This window comes from Macrosteles quadrilineatus, unplaced genomic scaffold (genome assembly GCF_028750875.1).
Source record: "Macrosteles quadrilineatus isolate MER2022 unplaced genomic scaffold, UCM_ALF_1.0 Scaffold_3__2_contigs__length_128488019, whole genome shotgun sequence".
Taxonomy (NCBI): Eukaryota; Metazoa; Arthropoda; class Insecta; order Hemiptera; family Cicadellidae; genus Macrosteles; species Macrosteles quadrilineatus.
In genome coordinates this window covers 62,696,585-62,711,857 of record NW_026542596.1, presented here as the reverse complement: position 1 = coordinate 62,711,857, position 15,273 = coordinate 62,696,585, and the positions used below count along the sequence as shown (strand labels likewise).

Sequence of the window (15,273 nt, the reverse complement as noted above, 5' to 3'; positions counted from 1 at the left end):
TCTAACAGCTTGTCAAGCTTACTTATTGTGGCACGGAGATGAGGGGAGTTTGGTGATTGATACAGTCATTGAGTCAACATCCGCTGGTCGGATATTGGCCTTACTGTAATCTGGCCCCGGGATGTTGTGGTCTAAGCTTAGGAAATCAACTATCTAACAGCTTGTCAAGCTTACTTATTGTGGCACGGAGATCAGGCGAGTGTAGTGATTGAGACAGCCATTGAGTCAACATCCGCTGGTCGGATATTGGCCTTACTGTAATCTGGCCCCGGGATGTTGTGGTCTAAGCTTAGGAAATCAACTATCTAACAGCTTGTCAAGCTTACTTATTGTGGCACGGAGATCAGGTGAGTGTAGTGATTGAGACAGTTATTGAGTCAACATCCGCTGGTCGGATATTGGCCTGACTGTAATCTGGCCCCGGGATGTTGTGGTCTAAGCTTAGGAAATCAACTATCTAACAGCTTGTCAAGCTTACTTATTGTGGCACGGAGATCAGGTGAGTGTAGTGATTGAGACAGTTATTGAGTCAACATCCGCTGGTCGGATATTGGCCTGACTGTAATCTGGCCCCGGGATGTTGTGGTCTAAGCTTAGGAAATCAACTATCTAACAGCTTGTCAAGCTTACTTATTGTGGCACGGAGATCAGGTGAGTGTAGTGATTGAGACAGCCATTGAGTCAACATCCGCTGGTCGGATATTGGCCTGACTGTAATCTGGCCCCGGGATGTTGTGGTCTAAGCTTAGGAAATCAACTATCTAACAGCTTGTCAAGCTTACTTATTATTTACCAAACTCCGTATGAAACATAATCCATAAAATGCTGTTCTGTAAGTGGTGTTTTTGTAATATAATTTTTCTGTTTACGATGCGTACAATCTGTTTAGATTAGATAAATGAAAATATATAAATGGAATTTAAGAAATCATTTGGTATATAGAATATAATATATTTTTATGATCGAACATATCCGCTTCGTTGTCAATTTAAAATCACAAAATGTAAAGTAAAGTTAGAACATTATTGAGGCCAATGTGTTTATGGTACAGTATTTGATATGCAAATCATGGATAAAGGCGATAAAAGTGTAATTTCGCATGAATAATGTCCATATTCCAAGTTTTGATGTAAATCTCAATCGGAGCGAAAACATGTAGACCATTTAGGCATTTAGGCCACAATAGAAAGATGATGAGCTGTTTTACATTATGATTTATTTTTACGTTGTTTTTAAATACAGACTTAATTAGTACAACCAATTTTTTGTTTTAGTACATTAGTTTAGGCACAGACAAGGGAAACAAAACTTTTATTTCCTTAGTCAATGGTTTAGGGTAGGTCAATATTAGTATTGTTGTAACTATAAAGTAAAGTATAAAAGACATGCTCACTAGAGTTACCATAACTATACAAGCCCTCGTACAAGGAATACATAAACAGTTTGTGTGTTTGGTTAGAAGACGATACAATTAAGCAATATAGAATGCAATGCATAAGTGATGACGTTAAAAGTAGGCTAAGTACCTAGTTTGAAATTGAAACAATACTTAGACTACTAAGATTCACATATAAAACCTTTGTTAAAAATAAACTAAAATATAATTTTTTTAGCTTTCTGTGGCAACAGTTATAATAATTGTTTAGCAGTTTGCGAAATTGTTTCTGACAACAGTATGCAGTCTTAGTTGTTGGATTAAATAAATTCCTATATTGCTGTAAATACCTACGTTTTAAGTTAAACACAAGCTACAATACCCAAAATCATTTAAGTTATGAAATCTACTTTAAAATTATTATTAAATATTTAACAACAAATATCACTATGTCAATTAAAGGGGTGTTAGTGTGTGAACGTATGTCCAGTTATTACAATACCACAAAGAAGTAAGTAAACCCTTCTAACAAACTCCTGATGTGTGCTCCAGAATAAAACCTCTTGTAACCGTTACAAGCCTCATTAACGCTGATCTCCTGATTGATGAAACACAAGGATCGCTCTATCTTGTGTGGGGGATCTGCGTCTTGTAGGCTAATCTTACTGTGGATTTGTATTACATACACGTGGAATGTATAAAGGAGAAAAACTAGGTGTATATTCGTCTAATATTATAAGTGAGAAAGTTTGGATTTATGTATGGATGGGTGGATAAATGGATGGATGGATAGATGTTTGTGACAAGTAAACGCGAAAAATACTGGTCGGATTGTGCTGAAATTTGGTTTGATGATAGATCACATTCCCAATTAACATATAGACGCATCCTTATCTCAAAAATCCTTTCGGGCTCCGCCCCAGTGGCTCTGGAGATTACCATGTCAACCTTGTGAGTATTCATATTTAAAAGGAATAAAATAATTTCTTCAGCTGTTTCACCTACTATCAGCTGGTTCAGCTGGTTGGTTCTATGATACTAAATAGCATTAAAATTTATAAGGTTTACCAACAGAATGCAGCACTTTTAATTTTTTGCATTTATGACAACATCTAATTGGAACCAACTAGCAACAAAAAGCTGTGAAAATTAGAATTTCACTTTTTTTGTTTAGGTGCAGTGGTAGAACATTATGGTTATGGTAGATGTGTTATACTATAGCTTACCGTGAATTAAAAGAACCAAATTTTCTTAAACCGTGTCCTCTCCCATTGCAAACGCAAAGCACGAGTATAACTGCAATATACGCCAACCACGTGCGATGGAACTCTGATAGTATTACAATAATTTAGCTTGTATGAAAAGGGCAAACTGGAAGTTAAGATCTCATTAGTGTTGTACACGAGTAGGTAATGTGCCAAGGACCTATCATGGTCATAATAACATTTTTATTTTTATGTCTGTACCACAGTTTTTGGGTGTGGCTACGGGAGGCGAATATTGATATCCAAGGCAACCTGAAGATCTTATTTATTTCACGTTTCTCAAGTTCTTTCAATTTTAAACTTGAAAAATGAAAAATATATATTTTGTCAAATTTAGTACAATTATTTACCATCTGCTTAGCACCAATTATAGAAACTGTATTTGGATGACTTGCATATTACACTGTAGTTTCAAATGTACCATTTTATTGTTTTAATGTCCGTGCTCGTAATGTTTGTGTTTAAGGTGGTTCGTAAAAGGGTGGATAAAAGCTACTATACACATGAAATTCGTTGGAATCTAGTACTCTATCCACAGTTAGGGAAATTGTGACACATGGATAGTTTTTTTTAGTTTATTTTTTCATGGCTTTATTTTACATTTGCGTTGATCTCCTTTCAGCACTTTTGCCCCTAAATTCTTTAATTTTTCTGTACGCTTTGTGAACACGTATGTTTATTGTTAACAAGTTTTTGCACTGGTGAAAAGATAAGATAGATCACTTCAGAGAGTAGCATCAAATCATTGTGTCATACTCTCTCAAAGCTATACTGTCTCTAACAAGGTCCTTCCAATTTAGAGGCTGATCAACAAGTAGTAATAAACACCCTTTGATCTCTCACGTCATTAGAAGATTAAACCGTCTGTTCATCAGTCGATACACCAATTTGTAATAGACTACTGTCGATGCACCTTTACTGCAAAACAGGATTTCAAATGGTTCTTAATAGGATTTGTACATTTATTTGAGTTTGCGGCAAACGTAAACTTAATTGAGAAATCAATCAGCCATAGAGAAACATACAATATCATTGATACAAAAAAATAACTATCGATAGAGTTAAGGATTTAACTATTCATAAACGTAAGTAAAATTGCAATAAACCGTTTTTAAACTAGCCGTTTCAGTTCGTAGAACTGTAAAGATTCACTTAACAGCATTGTTTTAGTTAATAACACGAGTAACGGACCAAGGCAACTCTAAATAAACCGGACCAGGAGGTTCAAGAAGTAGAGAAGAAGTAAAATTTTCATGCTTCGAACTTCAACTAAGCAGCTGTTTACTAATGTAACTGTAAATGATCGGAGCAATTAGTGGTGTGTACAACTAGTCGTTGCATCACTATCAGTGGCAATGAGAGGTTTTAAACGAAAACATAACCTCTTTTAGTAGATATTGTTAGTAATTAAACACATTCGTAGTGTACGCACTCATGTAGATAGTCTTAACGACACTCGTAGACACTATCTTTACGCAATCATTGCGTAAACTACTATTCTTGTAAGAGGTTATGAAACACAATTCTCAAAGGCCTTGTATTTAGACAGTAAAGGCAAATGAACTATGGGACAGAGAAAATCTAATCAGGCTTTACCTTCCCCAGGGAACAAAAAACACTATTCTGCTGTGAATTTAAATGCCATCTTATTTATTTGTGTATGTTACACTCGTAGTTTTGTATTCCATTTAATTTGATGTTATGCATTCAGTTTTATAAATTAAGATGATGTTCGGTGATGTCATATCAGTACTGTATTTAGGTATAACTATTCTGAACACCTATCAAGCCATCAAGTAAATCTTACATGACAAATATTAAAGCAGTGGAAGAGAAACCGAACCAAGAGGTTTAATTTATTGCAGTAAATAAAATGACTTTCTTCTTTATTCCACACATATCTTGGGTTTACACGTTTACCCCCAACAAGGTGAGTTAATTAAGATTAATAAAATAACAACTCTGCCAATATTAAGTGAGTTTAACACTTTTGAAAGTTACTTTAGGTCAAACACATATAGTGTTATTTTTAATGCAATTAGTCTTTAATAATACACGTCGGGTTGTGAGAAAACTATCCTATACTCTTATATGAGCAATATTTGTATGTATGCTTGACAAATCTCCCGAAAACTGCTTCGACTGTATACTGATGTGCAATTGAAAATACTGTATACTGATGTGCAATTGAAAATACTGTATACTGATGTGCAATTGAAAATACTGTATACTGATGTGCAATTAAAATTACTGTATACTGATGTGCAATTGAAAATACTGTATACTGATGTGCAATTGAAAATACTGTATACTAATGTGCAATTGAAAATACTGTATACTAATGTGCAACTGAAAATACTGTATACTAATGTGCAACTGAAAATACTGTATACTGATGTGCAATTGAAAATACTGTATACTGATGTGCTACTAAAAAACACTGTATACTGATGTGCAATTGAAAATACTGTATACTGATGTGCAACTAAATATAATGTATACCCATGTGCAACTGAAAAAACTGTATTCTAATGTGCAACTGAAAATACTGTATACTGATATGCAACTGAAAATACTGCATACTGATGTGCAATAAATACAGGGACTGAATAATAAGTACACTTAATCGGTTGAACAAATTTTAATGCAATAGGTTTTTCACAGTAAAAGGCACTATTCTACTCATCTGCTTTATTTTCCGAAAATTTCTTTTGTATTCCATCTTTGACTGCGTTTAGAGCAGCTTCCTGGGCTTTTTCTACTACGTAACCGGCAGCGTAACTGGCACCTTCCTGAGTTTTTTGTACTGCGTAACCCGCAGCTTCCTGAGTTTTGCCTACTCCGTAATTAATAATTCTGTATCCAACTACTGCCCCAGCAATTGGTGGAAATACATATGCTGCCGTCAAACCCAGGTTAGCAATTCCAGCAGCTTTCACGAAACCACCAGCCAAATCCATAACACCTTTTCCTTCTGAAACCACAATACAATATAAAAAATGTAATGTTATCAATATCACTTCCATTGATAAATTCATGCGCTACCTAGGCCTATACGTTTTTATAAAGGCCGCACGAGGTGAGCCCTCACATTTTTACTTTCTCCCCACTTACATAGTATATGGAGAAGGTATTGTTTTCTTCGAAATTTTTGAGTTTGAGTTTTGGGTGTAAATATACGTTTTGAGTAGTCCTGAGCCTAAAGATTTGTTGTGTGTGTGTGTGTGCGTGTGTGTGTGTGTGTGTGTGTGCGTGTGTGTGTGTGTGTGTGGGTGTGTGTTTGTTGGTGTAAGGGCGATAGCGGACACTAGGGATTGTATAATCTTATTTTTTAGCAGATGCTCGATTAATTTATATGAACACTAACAGAATACCCGTCCTTCGTACGGAGTTGGGGTAGAAGAATAAAATGCTTACCTACTGTACTTGTGCTTTGCGTTGGCAATGGGAGAGGACATGGTTTGAATGAATTTGGTACTTTTAAATTTGCTGTATGATATCGTAAAACACATCTACTACAGACATGATGTTCTACCACTACACCCAAACAAAAAAAGTAAATTATCGAATTTGCACACAATATCAAAAGATTATTTATAAATTAAACACATCAACTTAACTGTAAACGATCCTACTTTGACAGTTCTCATTGTGTATCACAGCTTTATGTCGCTGCGTGGTTTAAATTAACTAACTGTTAATGCAATAATTCATAAATAAAAAACTGTTTTAAAACAAAACGTTTTTTAATGCACTAGAAAAAAGAAAATAATTTATAAATATGTGGAGAGTATAAATACTTGTAAGATTTAAAACGAAAAACGTGGGGTGCATGCAATAGATAACTTACAATTACCTTCACCTATTGAACTAAAGTATTATTATCAATGTTGCATGCACCCCACGTTTTTCGTTTTAATCTTACAAGTATTTATACTCTCCACATATTTATAAACTATTTTCTACTTTTTAGTTTTTAATGTGTGTGGATGTTAAATATATTTCAATCATCTATATCAGATTAAGACAGAGGCATGTGGGAAATCTACGGTTTATTTAAGTTTCTTTTCATATAATTATGTATTAGATTGAATGTATGGCCTACCTACTAAACTATAAATATAGCGATCTATTTAATTTATTGTTTACTTTATGGGATCTACATAAATAAAATTACAGTTTTGTCTGTACATTGCTTAGAATCATGCAGTTTTTGGTTATTTTTACGTTTCATAGCCTAAGAAAGCCGAAACGAGTCTTATCTCAATTTCTGTCTGTATATCTGTCTGTCCATTCTGTGACTCTGTCTGTAACGCCAAATTGTCATTTTACGTGGCCTACTCCTAGGAAACTAGAGTACCGATCAAGGTTCTAATCATTTTTCTGTATTTACTGGATTGGTGAGAGTGTCTTGGGCCATAAAAACATGGCCTCGCTTCTTTGAAAAGAAAATAACAAACCATCAAAAACCCAATTTTGTTTGATTTTTGTCAAATTTTCTCCCGCATGTTTCCTATTACATTTTATGACATAACGATCAGCTGTTTGGATTAGTTCTCACTTCTAGCTGTCACTGATATGTTTACATTAAAAGTTGTTTACAAATACCGCAACCATTTCCGATCAAGTTTTGTTAGCAGTTAGCACATCCAAACCAAGTGAGATTAGAAACGTTGTGCCTTACTTAACCTGTTTAATTAATCGCAAGTGCAACGAGTGTTCTTGAGTTTTTATAGCCGGGGAAAATACCGTGAATCAGTGTTGTATTAGTTAGTGCTGGGAAACTAATTTTTTTCAATCGTCGTCACCAATGCTTACAAAAAGGTTTCCGCACTCATTTATGGCCCTTCAAGGAAAGTTGTGTAAAGTGCAAAGTAATAAATCACAACTGCAGTGGGTGATCGTGGATGTTGCTGCGATTTTGGAAGAACTTTCTGATTTCACTGTGATCGTAACAGAGGTTTAACTTACAGATGTAGCTAAACTCGCTTTTCCTAAGTGTCATTTTTGTTTCTACTTACTTACATTTCGACAACGATATCGGTACATTTTTTCTACTTAGGAAGTAAAACTACAAACGTCCAAAACCCCAGATTTGTGAGTTTTCCTTCACATTTCCTCCGAATGTTTGCTAGATATATGTATCGATTATCATTAGAGATTACGTAATATTTTATAAGAAACCTTTGTTTGGATAAAGGTGGTTTCTTCAAACTGTTATTAATATGTTAACATTAAAAGTTGCTTACAAATAATGCTATTAATGGGAAATAACTTTGATTTTCGAAAACTTAAAAAAAATAAAACCAAGTGAGATTATAATAACTACGGTACTGCACCACATCAAGTGAACGTTTTTTTGAGAAAACCATGGGGAGTTTTTAAAGCCTGTGGCCTGTGGATTTATTTATTTATATATTTGCCAACGGATTAACACAAATAATACAGGTTGATTACATGGACAGTTTGAATTGTTCTTAAGTACTATAGTTCTTTTCATAAATGTAAACGTTGGTTTATGGTACTGCTACTTTTCCTTAGAACCGGTGGTAGCAGTAAGAATCATTTTTACGTACAAACACATCACTATTTACAACTATAGTTATCGTTAGTGCTGCACCTTATTTTTTATTAAATTTAATTGATGTCTTACTGTATAATTTTTGCGTTTTCTGTCTGGACTCCAAAATATTAGTTTATCCTATGAAAATGATCAAATATTAGTGAAAGATTTTTTTAGCAAACCATCATAATTTTTTATAGCTTGGCGTTGTTAACGTATAAATGTTTTGTAGACTGTGTATTTATTTACTTATTTATTTATTTGCCAAAGGATTTACACCAATTTTACAGTTTGAAAAATCCATTATCATAAAATTTGATGACAATATCAACACTTTCAAATAATTATTTTGTTTGTAGACTACTTTGCTTTGGTTAAAGCGTAGCAAATCCCTTAATTCAATTCTGTATTTGTGTGTGTATGTCTGTTGGTAACGCATTAATGTCTTTATTTCTCAGTGTTTCGTGGAAAAGACAAGATCACCTTTGTTAATGAAAATTTCAACCCGAATAAAGTGTGCAGTAGTGAGGCTGAGGTGGTATTTTCAGTGTGAAAAGTAACTTTCAATTACAGGCCTACCTTAGGGCTATGCTTCATATATCTATAAAGCAAGTCCTTTTATCATTAGATATAATATATGGACTAACACGATCGGGTGACATTTAATTGCGAAGCATTCGTTTTGGCTTTGAAACTGTCAGATATTGTATTTGCGAAGATTTATATGTATTCCTATACAGTAGTAGTTTTAACAGCATATCTGGAAAAATGCACACTAAATATGCAAACCAACTCCTGTTCTGAATATAAGGTTTCAACTTACTACAAGATTCCCGTACGTAGAACGGGCAAACAGCTAGTACTTAATAAATAACAATTTACATTATTAACAAACACAATTATATCTGCAATCAGATTGTTTATCTTTATTTTGAAATGTTTGTTTGTATAAAGAATCTCTTGGGAGCATAATCAAGGCCCCACTAGAAAAAACTTTTTCTAGTGGGGCCTTGGCATAACCTGTACGCTGCCAAACGCTCCTCTTAACCTCTGCTCTTCCAACGGTCAAATTTAAGTATTAACAGCTGACTTAAATTAATTGATATATTTACATTCTTTCAAAATGTAAACGTGGAAAATTTTGAAGCCGATGGGGCGTAGCCCAAGGGAAATGTGAGAATTAAATGATATAATATTGCATTGTCATCCATTTGTGAGCTATGTTTCAAGTTTCAAGTCTCTAGCTGATCAGGAGGTTACTATAAAATTTATTGGAAAATTTGTACCGGACGAGAAAGCGAGCTAATAAAAACGTTTTAATAATAAAAACGTTTTAAAAATAGCTTATTCTCTATGGTAAATTCACTAAAATGAATAGTGCTGCGCCCTGTTGGTAAATCTTATAACATTTTAATGATATTGAATATCATAGAACTAAGTTGTGTAGTTGAAACAACTGACAAAATTCTTTAATAATTCTTTACGACTAAAACAATTACGTACGTCATTAAAGAAATTTGGTTTTTCTTTTCCCAGTTCGCTTGGCTCTTCTACCCGACCGATTTTCATAATTGAGGTTTCAAATTGAAGGCATGCACCCAAAAATTCACATCAAGCATCGGCATATGTTTACCTACTGTACTGTGTTTTATTTTCAAATTCTTGCTTAAATTTAAGATGTATTTCACTAGTTATTATTATATAATCATACATACTTTGGTCTAAGAACCTTCAGTGAAATACCGACTTTCATTTAAGCTATTCGTTATTCAAATCGGACGAGTTTCAAGCATACGCAAGGTAAACAACCAACATAAAAATTATGTTTTATAAGGCCTTTTTTTTCCTATGATTAAAAATTAATAGCTCCAATATTGTTTATGTTTTTGATATTCAGACTCAAAATAATCAGTAAATTATAGGCTTTAATTTTAGCTATTGATCGTTTGAATCAGTTAAGCTCAATTTACTCAATGAAAAAACATAATTTGGATTATTTCTCGGATCTTGTATTTATTTTAACGCTGCGGAGCAGCATGGGTCCTCTAGTATTATTTATATATTCTTAGCTTTACTGTACTTTCGCTAACGGTTTTTTTCTGGGTTGTGTCTAGAATCGTGAGGGAATCAAGAATATCGTTGGAGTTGGGTTTTGCTTTAGGTGTTTGGATACCTTTGTTGTAGTTCACCGTTAAGGTCCGATAATCCTGCGCTATACTCACGGTCACAGTGATGAACACTCAGGAAAATCATATGCTCAAATATTTTGTTATAGTAGAGTTATGTCTAAAACAGTTTGGTTACTTACCAATCGATCGATAGGGAGGACGTGTCTCGTCATTCTTGAGTGGAAGGTCATTTGGTGCACCTTTGGTTTCGTAAGAACCCTGAAAAATTAGAAAGTCTCTAGTATACAAATTGTTTAAGTAACGGTTCTGTACGAACGTTGTACTCTTTGTACATTTATTACACACCATGACTCTAATAGAGGGGCATCACGTGTGCAGTATCATACAAAATCAGCTATTTAAGTATTTTTTATATATTTTATCCAGGGGGTGACTGCGCTCTTTAATGTGTAGAAGCACCCTGACGGTTATAATATGACATCAGTAAACATGCAAGAGAAAACAAATAAGAAAACAATACTTTCGTGCATTTTACCAGATACTCAAGTCGTTTTCGAGATATAAACATTTTAAAACAATATTATGGACAAAAACAATTTCAAGGTGTGAAAAAATTTCAAAATATCTGGACTTTGAAAATTTTCGTGGTAACTGTTATTTGTACCCCTATTAAAATATTGTAAATGTGTTTTCCAATTTTTTTGATTTTTTTATTTATGTTGTATTCTTGTTTATAATCAAAAGTTGATACCCAAGTAATGTGCCAGAATTTTAACCGTCTTGCCTTATCTCAAGCCATTTTCGAGATACGGTATAAATATTTATATCAATAAAGCAGTGCCACACCAGTAGTGCATGGAGATTGGAACCTTTGCCAACACCGACATTATATTACAGTGCATTGACATACAAATGAAACTGTTGAATTTATTTAATAAATGGTACCTATATAAAATAATGTTTAAAAATTGGCAAGATTAAAGACGAATTAGATGGTCATATGTAAATATTATGGTTTAAGCCCATACACACGCCATATATATGTGGGTGGTTTGTATTCTTATGTTCCTTTAAAATTGTTAGAAGGACACAAGTAAGCCTTAGAGGTTAAGAAAGTGAATGGAGTAAACGGTGCTATTGTTAAACATCTCCTTGGACACTAACATTATTTAAACTATCTTGCAACTGGGCAAGATTACTATGATGCTGTCACAAGAATTAAATCTACAGACCACCACCTTAAAACCTTAACTATGAATAAAAAAGTAATATCTTTAGATGATGAGAAGAGGTTTATTCTTGAAGATTGCATCAATTCAATACTCTTGTTCTTGGTCAGTATTTGCCATTATTCTTTAGACTTTCCTTGTCTATTATGAAAAAGCCATATTTAGTTTTATCCCAACATCAGTGGATAAGATTTATAAATTGGTTAAATTAAACATCAATAGCAACATAATTGTTATATACACATGTTTTGAAATTTAAATCGTCCTGCTTGGATAATATTAGGAAATTTACATTATCACGTAAATGTTTGTGTAGTTTGCTGCAAGATTGACCCAAGTAAAAACAGTAAATATTTTTATGTCGACCCATTGAAAAAATTGTGTAATATTCAGACTATTCATGTCGTCAAATACAACAACTGACTGTGACTGTGATGGGAATTTGTGTGTACTTCATCACACAAATTTTACACAATTTTCACAAATGTCACACAAATTGTGAATGTCACTATGAATGTGATGTGAATTTGTGTGTACTTCGTTCGTCACACACGTTTTCAAAAAAATTTTTAATAAATTTCACACAATTTGTGTAACATTATAAACAATAATAGCCTACAACATAAAAAAATCTAAAAATTTAACATTATTTTATATGGGTACAAATAACAGTTACCATGAAAATTTCAAAGTCCAGACTTTTTGACATTTTTCCACACCTCGAAATTTATTGATTTAAAATGTTTATACTGTATCTCGAAAATGGCTTGAGATAAGGCAAAACGGTTAAAATTCTGGCACATTACTTGGGTATCAACTTTTTATTATAAACAAGAATACGACATAAAAATTAAAAAAAATAGGAAAACAAATTTACAATATTTTAATATGGGTGCAAATAACAATTACCTCGAAAATTTTCAAATTCCAGATATTTTGACATTTTTCCACACCTTGATAAATTTAGTTTTAGTCCATAATAAGATTGTTTGAAAATGCTTATATCTCGAAAACGGCTTGAGATACGGCAAAACGGTCGAAATTCTGGTACACTATGTGGGTGTCAACTTTTGATTATAAACAATATTACAACATAAAAAATCTAAAAAACTAAAAGGAAAACATTATTTCATATGGGTATGTAGGTATATGAGGTCATATGGGTATATGAGTAATGCAAAAAAGTTGGGTTTAGAAAATATATGGAGATTGGAAATAATTTATGGAGTTGGACATTTGTATAGGGATGTATAGGTAAAGATCAGGATTTTTTTAAAGTGGATAAAAATGATTCCCATGTTATTTTTATGGGAAAACGCCTAAAGTGGCTTATCTTTCTTGTATCACCACTACTAGAAGCGAACACAAGGGCAGACAAAAAAATTACCGATACAAATTAATACATTAAGGTTTTCCAACCACGATGAATAAATAGAACCTTAAAGTGTAGATTTTTGACCTTTGTCATCATGTTAAACTAGCTTGGTGAAATAATTAGACACGCTGCAGTAAGAAAAAAATTAAATCTGAAAAATTGTTTTTGCTTTCCATTTTACTGGTTTTAAACGGTTTTACTTAAGCTACTTTAGTCAAAACTACCATTATAAATGCTATTATAAATTATACCATCCAATAATTCAACCCGTACAACTGAAAAAATTGTATTGGCTTCACAACAACACACTCCAGTCAGAACTACCGATATAAATCCTAATATAAGTTATACCATCCAATAATTCAACCCGTACAACTGTATGGACCATAAATTTGAGGATTAATCAAGAATCAAGGGTTGTGAGGAGAAACTGATTATAAAAAAAAAAAAAAACAAAGAACCAAGAAAAATATCTAGTCTGGTAAAAGGTGAAGAAGGCTGGAAATCAGAAAAACAGAGAATAAATTTACCCAGATCTTTTAGCTCAGACTTAAACTATATGGCCGAGATGGACAAGACGTGTATGGAGGTAGCATACTACTTCCATTATTAAAATATGGAGAAACACAGCATAAAACAGTATATCGCTTGACACTCCGAGGCTGAAATAAGAACTAAAGAGCTAAATTATATTGAAACACTTGGACAACACTTGAAGTAGCGAAGAATAGAGAAGAATGAAGGGTCGCCGTTCTGCTTTTGTTTCATCTAATGTTAGGTAAGGTAAGCCATAATCTATCGATATAAATTAAAATTTAAACATTAACTATAAGATTAAACTGTAAGATTATGGAGTGTCCAAAAAAAAAAAAAAATTAATTCAGTACACATAAATCAATGACAAAAGGAAAATTATGGATAGGTAGTAATAATTTCAATTCATCCCAAGATTTCATTAACAGTAAAAAGTTTTCCTTTTTTTCACATTTAATCTTCTATGAACAACTTTTCTTTTTCTCTAACTATCTAAATTCGTATTAAAATTTAAACTACAAGATTATGGAGTGTCTAAAAAAATATTAATTTAGTACATATAAATTAATGACAAAAGAAAAATTATAGGAAACTTAAATATATGGATGTAATATTTACCAAGATCAAAATGAAAGAAGAAACTAGAACCAAACGAATCATTTTGGTTGGTGGCTCCAAGACTTGTACACTAGTAAATGTTTTAAATTTTAGGTTGAAAGTTTTTACCAATTTGCGCACAAACACTTGTGTTTAATCAAACTAATCATTTTATCATTTATTAACTGTCATGTTAATTGCTGTTCTGTAATTTGCAAGCAGCATGGCTGCTTAAACTATAACTTTTAGACTTTTCGTACAAAAATAAATTTAACAAATAAAGATGTAAAAACATGTTTGTTGATTTCACTTTAATTTTACTAATACAAATTACAAAAGTAAATGAAAATATCCTATTAATCAATCAAACTGATCTGTTAATTACTGTTCAACCATTAGAAAAATATGTCAGTTTCAACTGCCTGACTCTCTTAAATTTTTTATAAAAATTAAATTTAAAAAGTGAAGTAAAAACAAAGAATACTAGCCATTGTCCGTCGGCTTTGTCTGACATACTGTACTTTTTGGGGTTTTTAAAACCATAAGCTAATTGAAGTTTTGACTTCGCTACGGAACTACTTCCTCTATAGTATCCATCATCTATTTCCTTTCACTTATAACTAGTAGCTCGCTTATTCTGATCGTAACGGGATGACTGAGCGTAAGCGTAACAATGGGCGAATCCACCTGGCACATACCCGGCACATATTAATGGGCGAGTCCACCCGACACATATTAATGGGCGAGTCCACCTGGCACATACCCGGCACATATTAATGGGCGAGTCCACCCGACACATATTAATGGGCGAGTCCACCCGCACTTACCGGTGTCACTGGTGAACACGATGCTATTTGTATGAGCAAATCCACCATATCTCAGTTAACAAATTCAATCATAACTTCTTGCCCATTAACCGAAGTAATTGGAAAAAATTGTGGTGGATTTCCAACAATTATAGGTAGGGTGTAAATCCAGTTGCGTCCAGACGTCTATGAGGAAGGACACTTTTCAGTGAACCGGTTATCTGCCAATCTCAGGCCGCAACCTGCTATCTACCAATTAGGCTATCTGTGCTAAACTTTTATTCAATTCGTTCACATTAATTTATAAATTTACTTCGTTATTGTTATTTATAAACTACTAGCTGTAACCCGCGGGCTTTGCCCCGTTTAACTTCTTAATTTTCAAGATGATCTCGTTCGC

General features: G+C 33.2%; 1 protein-coding gene across 1 annotated transcript; it reads right to left on the bottom strand.

Moving 5' to 3' along the window:
• Window positions 1-5,266: 5,266 nt before the first annotated feature.
• On the bottom strand, window positions 5,267-14,205 carry LOC128991106 (uncharacterized). The gene is made up of 3 exons (XM_054413836.1): window positions 14,089-14,205; window positions 10,512-10,590; window positions 5,267-5,614 (listed from the first exon to the last, which is right to left on the bottom strand). Exons 1-3 carry the CDS (start codon window positions 14,128-14,130, stop codon window positions 5,319-5,321), a joined length of 417 nt encoding a protein of 138 aa, XP_054269811.1. The 5' UTR covers window positions 14,131-14,205; the 3' UTR covers window positions 5,267-5,318.
• Between the last annotated feature and the right edge of the window lie 1,068 nt (window positions 14,206-15,273).